The sequence below is a fragment of the Passer domesticus genome, chromosome 1 (assembly GCF_036417665.1).
Source record: "Passer domesticus isolate bPasDom1 chromosome 1, bPasDom1.hap1, whole genome shotgun sequence".
In the NCBI taxonomy this organism is placed as follows: domain Eukaryota; kingdom Metazoa; phylum Chordata; class Aves; order Passeriformes; family Passeridae; genus Passer; species Passer domesticus.
The window spans coordinates 52067254-52080301 of NC_087474.1; the positions used below are offsets into that span (position 1 = coordinate 52067254).

At 40.5% G+C, this 13048-nt stretch overlaps 1 protein-coding gene across 9 annotated transcripts in view; it reads left to right on the top strand.

Moving 5' to 3' along the window:
- The window catches only part of GLI3 (GLI family zinc finger 3), a 206097-nt gene that overhangs the window by 125121 nt on the left and 67928 nt on the right, over window positions 1-13048 (top strand). For all 9 annotated transcript variants that reach the window (XM_064419962.1, XM_064419954.1, XM_064419979.1 and 6 more), the window contains one exon: window positions 9463-9668. In XM_064419962.1, coding sequence (XP_064276032.1) covers window positions 9463-9668 — 206 coding nt within the window. The remainder of the gene's footprint in view (window positions 1-9462; window positions 9669-13048) is intronic.

Here is a 13048-nt window from a genome sequence, read left to right on the forward strand (position 1 = left end):
CAAACCTGGATGTAAGAAATGTTGTTCATATGGAAACATCTAATAGTTCTGAAGCCACTGGTGAAATGCTCTTTAGTGTTTAAGCTTATGGCTTAGTGCAGTTCTTTTTGCATGGCTACGTAGTCTGACTTTCTTCTAATCAATCATCATCCAACTCCAATCAGCATACGGGCAGAGCCTATCGTTCATCCTGGGTGTAATTTCAGAGTTGAGGACTATAATGGCCACATACAGCACATTAGTCACTGCGATAACAGCTAGTGGCACTCCTGAGGAAGGGGGAGGATGGGGAAGAAGGGGAATAAAATTCTTCTCATTCTCACAGTGCATTACTGAAATAGGAGCAAATGTTAAACAAATGTTTATTCAATTAGCTGATTTAACAGCATTAAGTGTGAGAAAGCTTCTGACACTCTTTTGACCCACTTTTTCTGACAGGAGAGGAGCAGCAAGGGAGGCAAGAAAGGGGTATGTTAATGCAGTCCAGATTTATATATGTCTACATACTGATATGTTGGTGTCTCTGGTTAAAGACTGGAAGGGATGTCAGGCTCTGCCTGTAGCCTAGAGGAAGCTAAAATTTGAATAGCAAATGGGACCACCTTTAGAGCATCAGAAGAGAATTACAGAGCAGAGAAGTTTGCTGTAGGAATGCAGTTGGCAATTTCACTGCCCACTCTGTTATTACTAACAACAGATAATGAGTTGGCTGCAGAGCTTTTAGATTTTCCTGCTGCACTTTGTGGTACAGCACCGTTTGAAGGGGAAGTAGTGTGTGGAGGTCCATGGCAGTCTTATTCAAATAACACTTTCGTGTCCTGTGTATCTGTTTTATATTCATGGTGATGATTTCTGCATCAAATGCAACATTGCAAAATTATCCTCCATCTATTAATGTACAGCTCAGTACATTACATTTAAAAGTCTGTAAACTTGGAACCAGCTGAAGACAGGAGGGGAAAAATTTACCAGCATTGAGGTTGGGCTGTCCTATAAAGGTATAAAGTCTTACTTTTTTATTTATGGTTCAGTGCAAGCTGAGCAAAGTGTGGTAGTGCCTGGATAAGGCTCTAGCAGAAGCAAGAGATGGAAATCACGTTAGCATTACTTTTATTTACTGTTTACATTACTGCAGTGTCCAACAGCTCTGTGCAGGATGGGAGCTCTGCTGAATGTTGTGCAAATATAGGGAGCTCTGCCAAGAAGAGCTCACAGTCTCTGGCAAGTGAACTCTGGTGAGTCATCTCTGATGGCCTCAGGGTTTACCAGCCCCAGCTGTTTCTTCACCCTGGGGATTATCCCTTTTCCCTCAGCAGGGTTGTGTGCCTTTGCCCCATTTACAGTCTCACAGCTTTGCTCTGGCTTCCTGAAACAGGGCAATGAAGTGGCCAGAGGAAGAGATGTTCTGCCTGGGAGGGGCACCAAGCTGGGTGCTCGGAGGCTTACACAGCTGCCACAAAATTTGCAGGATAACCTCTGGTAGAAGCCTAGATTGGGCAAGTGGCATTTGCAGGGAGTAGTTATTGTTGGTTACTTTTCTGTATGTTTGCCTCCTTTGTACAAGCAAAGAAATTGCCAGGTAAATGCATATTGTCCTCTCCCAGTCACTGAATTCTTTGCAGCATCCTGAGAAGGATTTGGAGAAAGGAGAGGAAAGCTGGGATGCTCTGTATTGCAAAGGCCAAGTGGACAGTGTTTCAGAGCAGTGCCAGGAGGCAGTAGCAGTGATGGGTGGATGGAAGGAAGAGGAAAAGGAGAAGCAGGTGCGTGTGAGGAATAGAACAAGAAGACTGGACTTGACTTGAGGAATACTGGGAGCCAGTAGATAGTTTTATTTACATTTTTCATAATGAAGGAAATTAAACAGTCAAAACTGTGTCAGCATACACATTTAAGGAATGCATGTCAAGACTCCCAAGTTAAGACTATCATCTGAAGCAGCAGTTGCTTGCTGTAGTCACTACATGTGAAATCATGAACTGAATGTCACCAGTGTTACAGCTGACCTTATGTAAACAGCATTCTGTTAAATAACAGAATGAATATTCATTGCTTTTCATAGCATAAACTATTCTTGAGGAAATCCACAAGCTAATAGTTGAGTTATTTATGAAGTCCTATAAGTAGCAATCTATGCAAAAAACTTGGGTCTATGTTCAGGCAGCCCATCAGTTGAAAAATAGGAATACCATCACTGACTAAGGATTTAGTGCTTGATTAATGTAGTCAATTTTTAACTGTAACTACATAATATTAACACTTCCCAAAGAAGGAAAGGAGAACCAGAGTAATATTCTTTTGCTGTCGGTCAATGCCTAATTGTCGTGCAGATTTCCTGAACCATGAACATCTCTTGTACAGTCATTTGTGTCCTTTTTTTTTTTTTCCCCGTGCAATGATGCCTTTTAACTTTATGTGGGAGAAACTTTTTATTCTAACCCCATGTGAAGTTATTTGTGTATTTTTGGAATTTACATACCAGAAGGGGACACATTTTTGTAAGGCATTGTCCTTGCCCCAGTGAGAAAATATTCATAACATAGGATCTCTTGATATGACTTTCCCACTGTAGATACTGAACATTTCCAACTGCTTTATTACAGTTTTAAAGATGGGGAAAGAGTCGATCAGGAAGACAACAAACTTGTACAAGGTGGCTAGCAGATAAATAATGGAAACCAAACCAGAGCCTGGCTATGTTAAACCCTGATCTAGCTTCTATATGAACTACATAGGCATGGACCCACTCATGATCTATTTGAACATGTATCTACTGAATGAAAGTTTGCTACCAAATCAGATTCTGTGACCTACTTCCCAATGTTGACTACAGTTCCAGTGTAAATTTGGAGGAAAATAAGTAAATATTCACTTGGTGTTGAAACATGGAAAATTTTACAGGAAATCAAGAGGATTTTTTGGTTTAGGACTTAAAATACATGCTTATGTTCTCCTTTTTCTTCACTTCCACCATTAAGAAAATATAGTTAACTGTGCTTACTTTTTTGCAGCACTTGAGCTGTTTTATATGAAGTATGCTCTGACATTTCCGTATATTCAAATAATTATTTAAATTTTCATGATTGCTTGCTTAGTTTTCCTAAGTCCAAGAATGTGATATAGCAGCTTTGAGGCAGTGAGTGATTCTAGGGGAATGGAGTGCCTGTTTGAAGCTGGAATTTCTGGGAAAAAAAAAGGTATTAAAAATTATATTATTGATTTCCCATAGTATGTATTTATAGGTTTGGTTGTTTACCAATTCAATGAGAAGTGAAAAGAGAAAAGACCTGTGGTTGCATGTGAAAAATGCTCCGTGCTGGCCTCAGTCTCCTTGCATTGAAATCTCAGAGCTCAACTTTATTAATACAAAAACCTTTTTATTAGCCAGTTGTTGCCTGGTGGTGCTGAAGGGTCAGTCTGTACAAGCAACTATGGTATTAAATAAACAATAGAAATTTAACATGGGAGATACTACCAAAGGAATTGATCCACATGCTTTAGAACAGGAGTCGCCACATACCAAGAAAGTCCTTGTTTATTCATCTTCCAGGTTCTACTAGAAGTAAGTATTAATGTTTTGTGGGCAGACATCAGATGATTATTGCACGAATAAAAAAAGAAAAAGATAGAAGTATCATTGGTAGTTTAATGAATTTTATATTTTTCAGTACTCCAGGCAGGACTGAATTGAAGAGGTATCAGAGAAACAGTGTGGATATCATTGGTATGAGAGTTATGCCATCAGTGCTTGCTCTAGCATTGAATAACGTTCTGCTAAATGATTAAATATCGAGGTTTGAACTTTGACACGTTCATAATATAACAAGATGGATGAAAAGGCAATAATAAATTAGGTTATGTTACAATATTTCATCCCACTTCGTTGACAAGCTTTGTTCTGTGAGATAGATTATTGTTCCATCTGTAACCTCAGCTCAGTGTCATATTTACAATGTTATAGTTAAGGATCACTTGCTGTTTTCAATATAAATGTATTTTTCAACAGATTCATAAAAGAGCCATTTAAAATTTTATCAGGACAAAACTTGGCATTAAGATTTCCAGTCCTGGAGTTATAGTTTCCTTTAAAATCAGAAAGAGCTTAAATCACCTCTTTTTTTTTTTTTTTTAAGATAGGTTGTGCTTGGAAGAGGTTTTTGTCCAAGCATGGCTGAAAGTTATTTGGAAACCATTTATGGCAGATCTCTAACACCAAACCAACCTCATACACAGTAGTCCAGATTTTCCTGTGGCACAGGATTTTGTGGCTGTTGTGAGTGGCTTGACATCTGCTTCCAGAAAACAATGCTATTGAAGAATGTCTGTGACAAGTGGGGACTTGTACTATGCCCTGGGGCCTCCTGTGGTTTTCACACTTGCAAGAGGTAAAAGAACAGGGACAATTTTCACTGTATAGATATTTTCACATGTATTAAAACAGTTCAAGCACTCCAAAGCAAGTGAGTACCCTGAGGCCTCTAATTGGCAGTAGTTGTCTTGAGTGGCCTCACTGGAGACCTCTATGCATCCAGGAACTGTTTTTTAGCTGAGCTGCCTGACCTGTGTCTTAAGTAGTGCCAGTTTGTGGTCCTGCTCCTGGCTGAGCTCAGGATCTGCACTGCAGGGAGCTGTTCTGGATAGAGCCCTCAGAACCATGGTGTAACTTGTCTCCTGACCTGTCTTTGTCGCTGTCTCCTTCTGCACTTGACTGGCCCAACCCAGCCCTGGTTTATCACTTTGCCCTGTCTCAGACTCGTGATTGACTGTCTTAGTACCATCTGGCTCTGGTCACTCAGATCTGGTGGCATGGAGTGCATTGCCCATGTGTGGCTCCTGGCTTGCCTTTTGTTAGGGAGCAGCTGGCCTTTGCTGCTCCCCAGCACCTTGAACTGGGTCTCTTTTCTTTCCATCCCCCCCATCTCAATTCCTAACTCAGTTCCATGCATGAATCCACATAAGATAGTTTCATGGACTTCGGGCTGATCCTCTAATCCCATCAGTAGAGCATTGAGAGGGTGGTTGAAAGGACCCACAGTCAACAAGCTCTGTGTTGGCTTACCTAGCCAGGGACTTTCACCTCTAGTCATAGCCAGACAGCAATATTCTACCTCAAGTTAGCTGGTCCATTAGTACCAAAGAAAGGGAGAGGATTTGCATTTGTGCAATCCATTTTTTTTTTAAATTTGTATAACCGACAAATGTTTAAGTACAAAAAACAGCCTAAAGTATGTGATAGGAGTCCCCATATCTCAGATTTTTCTGCTGGTGGAAAGAATGTGTGATCCTTTCAAGATAATACTAGGTAATGATCTGTGAATGCAGATCATTTTGAAATATGTGTAACTTGCTCATGCTTGCCTCATCGATTCAGATTCCCATGATCTTCCTTCACCAGTTAAATAAGGGCTATATGGGCTGAAAAGGGAATTGCATTTGATTCAGTTTTTGTGGTGGTTAAAGTTCAAACTGCTGCTAGTTAGTCTTCTTGTACAGAGTCCATCTATTGAAGCTGTAAGCAACAAAACAAAATGACACTGTTTTCATGATTAATAACTGAAATCCTACAGATACCTCACCTGTAGTTCAGCAGTTTCAAAACCCCCATTTTTAAAAAAAAAGCAGCTTCACGCATACTGTGATTTGCCCTATAACTGATGTGGTTCACAGCTGCTGAACTGGTGTAACTATGTAAATTTTTAAGACTGTGCAGACACCTCTGCAACAATTCATCAAAGAAGTGTCATGACTAATAGGAAAAAATACACCTGTTTGCCCTTACATTGATCTCCCTGTCTCTGCACATGTGTGCCATTCATGAGCTGAGTAGTTGAGATTATCCAGAGCATCATAGCTGGGACAGGAAGAAACTGGCAGGCTGGTATGGGTGGGGAGTGGGAAGTCCTGTGTTAGATATGGAAGCTGTGTGCCACTCATGATATTTCAGCACCTTAGCAGTGAACAGGAAGGCCTTCTAGACAGGAAGGAGGAGTTGCCTTCACAGCTAGGCCTGTTCTCTATTCCTTCTCAGGGCTGTAGATATAATCAAGGTTACTGAGAAAATAATAAAGTCATGCTAATGTACCAGTTTAAAAATTAGTGGTGAAACACAGCCACAGGATCTTTTTTACCCACAAACCTGGAGACCTTCAACTATGTCTTGAAAGTGTGATTAGCTTTGTATGAAATTTGAATTGAGTTTGCAGTGTCACTAGAAGTAGACACAGAGGTCCTGATTCAGAAAGGAGCATACATCTGCTTTGCTCCCTCCCTTAAGTGGTTTGAATATGTTGCTAACAGAAGAACCTCTGCACAGGAGAAGATGCACGGCAAGTTCTGCCTTCCCCTGGTTTATTGGTGAGACATAAATTGTCAAGCAGTATCACTGAAAGTCTCCTTGCCTCTTCTCATGCTGAAGCCTCATTGCATCCCATGAAGTAGCCTCAGACCCAAGGCAGAACGCCATTCAGCAGGATGCATGGCTAGGTTGCAGGATACTGGGCTGAAGAGTCCTGAGTTTGAAGGAGAGTCCCCAGCTTCTTTCCCTGCTCATGACATCATGGACTAGATGACTTGTAAAGGTACCTTCCAATCCAAACCATTCTATTATTCTATACATGTGCAATAAAAATTATGGGGATGGACTGCCACCCACATCTGGAGATTTGATTTTGTCACTGAATGAGGATCTGCAGAGCCACTGCTGGGCTGTACTTTTTGCTATTTACATGATGAAAGTTATTCTTTATTGCAACATGAGGTTACAAAGCAAAGGGTGGCAGTACCCTTACTAATAGCTGCATTTTAATTTGAAGGATGGAGTTAGTACTTGTGAAAGATGTTCACAGTAAAGTTTAATCACAGAGGAAGAGGAAGAATATGTGTCGTTGGAATAAATCAGGATGACTCAAATTGTAGGCCTGAGAGCAGATGAAGAAGGCATGAGGGAAAATGGGTCTGTAGGGAAAGGAGAGTCTGAGAACACAGGAGCAAGAGAAGTCGAGACAGAAAGTGAACACAGAAGTTAGCAGCATGTTAAAATCAGATGCTTGAGAGAAATTAGGAAACATCAGAGTCCAGAGCTGGGAATTCTTTGTGGAATCTGATGACTCCTTATTTCTGCCTCAGATAATAGTTTATGTGCCTGCTGTTGTATGATGTTACCCAGGTCAGTGTCCTTTCCCTAGCATCCTAGGAAAACTGAGGAGCTCAGAAGAGGAGAGAGAGAAAGAGGCAGGGCTGAGGAGGAGAAGAGCAGCTGAGTCCTGGTGTCCTTGAATGGCTCTTGCTGGATCTGGAGGGAGGAGCTGACAGCCTGGCTCTTAATCTTGCTCCTGCGGCAGCATTTGGCTGTTGGCCAGCTGGAGAGTGAATCACTGAGGCCGATACAGACTTTCAGCCTTCTTGCATAAGCATTTAAAATTTTCTGTTCAATATGCACCAGATAAGGCCAGGGCCCCAGCCTGCCTGCATGCTCTTTGTATTTCTAAATATGAGTTGGGATCACATTTAAAAAGAATCTCTCATAAAATGACATCCAGACTTAGTTTCTTTGTTACTCTTGTATTAAATTTGCTGTGCTACTATATTTTCCTCACTGCCAGGATAGGAAATTCACTCTGTAATGTGATACCCAGTTGTAGTACTTTTGCTTCCCACATCACCATGATTTTTAAAGCTCTTGCCAACCAATCTTGGCCTCACAGGGAATCAGGAGACAATGAATATTTAATGTCCGGTGTGGTTTCATAGTACCAAGGTAAAAGATGCACTTCCACTGTAAAACAAAGGTACTTTAAAACCATGCAGACAAAAAGTTCTCTGAGGAAAGGAGATGTCTGGTTTGCACAGTGGTGGAAAGTAGCTTCTGGTTTCAGGTTCTCAGTGCATTTCAAATATGCAGAAAGCATGGTAGCGAGTGGCTTAGCTTTATGTGGGTCACTCGGGTGCCAGAGGAGAGACTGCACTGTTGGTACCTGCTGCTAGCACAAAACGCAGCTCTCTAACAAACTTTGGAGCTAGAAGGTATTTTCATACAGGAAGGCTAAACATGCCTACCTTGCAGAAAGCTTGTTGGAGGGCAAGAAACACAAAAAAGGTCAGATAGGGAAGGGAAAAGAGGGAGAAAAACACATCAGGAGAAATCTTAATTCCTCAGATTTTACAAGCCCTCATGGATTTAGTGGCAGGGAAGCTGACATCATGTTAGAAATTCATGACTTTGATCACTGTCCCACTCATATGCTAGCATGGCAGGGCAGAATTGGCTCCTATGTAAGATTATGTTCTGTTGGCCTTTTAGGTGATGACAGCTACCTCCATTGATCATGATATGTGTATGTTAAAAGGAAAAAAATACATTTCTTGTTTGATTACTCTTTGTAAGCCAACAGCATCAAAGGAACAGGCTACCCTCAGTGCTCTCACAGCTGCTGCCTGTGTCTGTGCTGTATATATGCTAAATTAATTGGAAAAACAGGGACAAAAAGGCATTTAATTCGGGTCAGCCAGTTGGACTACAGCAAATGCACGGCAGGCTTAATCATTGTCTTTTGCCAAAGAGCAGGTTGGCAAGGGCAGGCACTCCAGCCCCTTGTGATGAAATTTGAACTTTTTCCAGTGCCTTTGGAGATGGAGTGCTGTGAGAGAAAAGTCTCCAAGCAGAGCCCAGACACTGTCATATCAACAGGGTGGGATGGTGGTGAGGGTTATGGCGGGTTATTTGTCTTTTGTCACCTTTAAGCCTTGGTTCATTGCACATAGCATGGGAGGACACCAAGCTTTCCCGTCACAAAAATGATGCACTTAATTAATGTTAAAAAGTCTTGTTAAAAAGCATTGGTCACGGGCACCATACTAAAAACACACGTATGCAGCAATATTTCTTACTCTGCTGCTATGTTTTGTGCGTTTTTCATGGGGAGGGACAGCAACAAAAAAATGCTCCAAAGAACCCATCTGTCTTAATGGCTTGCAAAGTTTGGGCCTCGTGAAGCAATTTCTGTATAAACATGCCAACTTGCACTTCAAGAAAGAGTAAGCTGGCATGGTTGCAGTGTGGCTCTCAAAGCTCCTTTTTCAATAGCCACGTGGTTTTGAAGACGTAAATGATTCTGAATCTCAGTGTGTATTTCATATTGCAGTATGAATTACTATGCAATACAGTGTGCATATTTTGCACTAATTGAAGTGATTTTCTTCTTAACTCCTTGGGGAAAAGGTATTGATGTGTGTAAAGATTAAACCAAATAAAAAGGCATGTTAAAATTGGTCAGAGAAATGTTGCTAATAATGGGACAGAGAAGAATTAATTTCCCAACCTTTTTCTTTCCAGGCAGTTGACCTCAGTACATGTGCAACCCAGTTGTTATTCTTCAAGAAACAAGTGTGTTACTTATGTAGTATTTTTCTTTGTTGTATAGATAACCTGGCTGGTTTTGTTTTTCTTCCTTTTGTTTCTTCCAGGCCTTCTGCCTTATCTAGTAGCCCAACATACTCAGAGCTTCCATTCCTTAGAATTTCACCGCACCGAAATCCTGCTGCAACATCAGAGTCTCCCTTCAGCACCCCTCACCCATACATTAACCCCTACATGGACTACATCAGGTCCCTGCACAGCAGCCCATCCCTCTCCATGATCTCGGCAGCCCGTGGACTCAGCCCAACAGACGGTGGGTTAAGACAGGCTTCCTGTTTTCTGTCATTGTAGCAACTTAAGTTATATTAATCTTGTCAACATTTTTCCCCCTTGTTCAAAGCAGCTTCACCAGGTTTGTCAGACATATTCATTATGTCATAAATGTTTCAATACTTCATCAGCCGATGATGGCTCATTTATACATCTCACAAATGTTGAAACTTCAGGGAGAAGAAAAAAAAAAAAAGCTGCCTCATTCAAAATTTATGCTGGAAGGGTGGTATATATCTTGTGATATCTTTTGTTTGTGGGGCTGACATGGGGTGCAATTCTGATCTCCCAAAAAATCCATTTTATCTGCACTAAGTTGAGTCAGATTCTTTATGAGTGCACGTCAATGTATAACCATGGAGTTCTTCAGACACAAAAGGCTTGTTAATGAAAATAGTATTTTTCAATTATATAAAGCATGCAGTGGCTAGTAACATTTAGTCAATAGTTCTGTTAAAGTTTGGTAGAATTATTTCAGTTTATCCTAGCCAACAATATGGCCAAATTAAATGATGCTTATGTAGAAGTGGCTGATGATCAAGATTGTCCCTTTTAATCTAAATGGTGGGCATTGAAATTCAGTGCTTTAGGTCTTGGTGTAGCCATGGCTTTTACTTTCCAGGCTACTTGGGCTGAAGTGAACTCCTGTGATCACTATTGTCATTACTCTAGCACATGTCCTGTTCATTTCAGTGAGAATTTTGCCAAAGTGAGCCATCAACAGAGTTGCAAAAAAAAAAGGTGTTTTGTTAATAGTAGGTTTTCAAATTGTGGGTAAGCATACGCAGTTTGACATTTCAAAAATGTAGCATTTACTGAAGAGAACTAAAATATAACATACTCAGGATCAACTATGTCGAGAAAGGTAATTAAACTGGTACTTTAACTATGGGAAAGATCTTCCCAGTGAATTCAGAAACTTAGCAGAGTTAAACTGCCTTTAGCTGAATTTGAAAAATGAGCAGTGCACCCTATCCAAACGGATAACTAATTAATCCTCGTTTATAAGAATATATACCTTTACAGTTCATCCATTAGGTATGGGCACATATTCTTATGAGAATAAATTTTAATGACCTATTGTCAGTCAAGGTGTATGGCATGCACATAGGGCTTTCCTAGAAGCACTTTGAATGCTGCATGAATTCTTCATGTTTCTACCCTTTTTATTTTAGCAGAAGTATTTTTCTTTTAAAAATACTTTTAAGAAAAAATTTTGAATGGTCAGAAAGACAAGTTTTGACTTTAGGAGCTTTAGAGCTTTAGATATAGGAAAAAAATGACAGCTATAATGTAATGGCATATATTGGAAAAACTCTTGTGGTGTGCATCTGGGCTTTTTCACAGGAGCTAATGTGCAGCATACCTTGCTATCTTCAATACTCTTCAGGTCCTATTCTTGCAGAACTTCATTTATGCTTAAGGTATGTTCCAGTGGCACATAAAGGAAGGTGTGAAAGAAGCCACCTGTCACCACACATGACGTTTAAGCTGTACACAGTCTTGGTCTCAGGTGTACCACACTGGATTCACTTGCAAAGATGTAGGCACATAGTGTTCTCTGACCCAGCACCCAGCTGATGCTGCAGAAACATCCAGAGATTGGTTTCAGATTCTGGCACCTAAATGTAGATGTGTACAGTATAGAAATGTGTGATCTTTTTGTGTTGTTCTGCCATTGTAGTCCAGTGAGTTGTAGGTAGTGAAGCCTCAAGGAACTATTCAGTTCCCCAACAAATGGACACTTGGCATGTTAGCAGAGCACTGTCATAATTATGATGGTTCTGAGGTTCATCTGTGCAGGTGTTTGGTGTCAGTTCAGGTTTGTGAAATACCCTGCCTCAACTCCACCTGCCTCCTCAGAAAGACAGTTTTCTCCCTCCAGCCTATGTAGCTTGGATTCCCAGGCTTTCAGATGGCATGAGACACTCAGGTGTGGACAGTACAGCTGAGTACACTCTGTCTTAATGCTCATCCCGAGTTTTGATTGTGGCTGTATACACAGCCTTAATCTGTCATAAGTACATGCTAAATTGACTACCTTAAGCATCTCCCTTCTGGTTTTAAGCAAATACATGTTACTTCACACTTCCTGTAGGCTCACAGCTCATGTTTGATCAGTTGCCACAGCCCGGTGTTGGCAGCATCCAATGAAAATACAGTAACTTGATTGAGGCATTGAAGATATCTCAATCAAACAGCATGCTGTTGAAAAGCTGCAAGTTTTTCCCTGGAATCCATAGTCTGTTGTATGATCAATCAAGTATACAATAAAATGCCTTTTTTTGGATGTGGGTTCCTGGCATCATAGAATCTGAATCATGGCTTGAGCACTTCTAGAATGCAAATGAAACACTCCTGTGGTTTAAAGGGGTACATGCACCTAACCTAGTAATAACATAAAGGACACCATGGCTTAATTGATATAGCATTTGAACTATGAAACTTGGAAGTTGTTACTGTTCTTCTGAAAGCCATAGTGAGATTTCTGTTGCTGCCTAATTGCTTTAGGATAGTTAGATGATTAGATCAGTTACTATTGGGCTCAGCTGTCAACTCACAGATCTGGGGATGGCCAGGAGTCAGAACAACACAAAAACTCTTGTCACTTCTCCTTAGCCAGCAGATTTGGTGGGTTAGGGGTGGCTGAGGACTTCTCTGAGGATTTGGAGCAGGGGTAAGGATGGAGTTGTTGGTGTGTGTAGAGAAAAGTGCTCAGATGGAGCTCAGCTGTGCCTGTAGTACAGAAGCAAATGCCTCTGCTTATAGAAAAACAGGAACAAAGCTGAAGCTCCCCAGGAATAAACAGGAAAAAAATTTAGGGCTGTGGGTCTTCCATTTACCCTTCATTTGCCCTTTGTGCAATACCCCATTTAGTAGGCTAATTTTTTATGTTTGAGGGAGGTAGTAAAGAATAATCTTTTAAGAGCACCAGAACTTTTCTTGGCATATGGAACATTTAGTAATTATGTGTTCACTATGTTTTTTGCAGCAGTTAATTTTAAAGTTTGCAGCCAATGTTACTGTTAGTTAACCCAGACACTTAGGTCAGAAAGCTCAGGAAGTATTTTCAGTCTGTCTGGAAACATACCATGGTTGCCTACTACTGTAAAACTTTAAAATCAGTGATTCAGTGTGAGTTACCCATCTTTTAAAATTTGGACTGATTAATTTCTTTACCATTTCACAGAAAGTGGAAAAATTGTATTTAATTGTGAAATCAATTTGTAGTTTGGAAAAAATACCAGCAACTTTTAATTTATCTCAGCTCATTTTTTATGCCGTTCCTATTCCTGTTTGACATACATCTATTTTTAATCACCCTTTCTTATATGTTATATTTAACATTTTAAGATCAAAAGC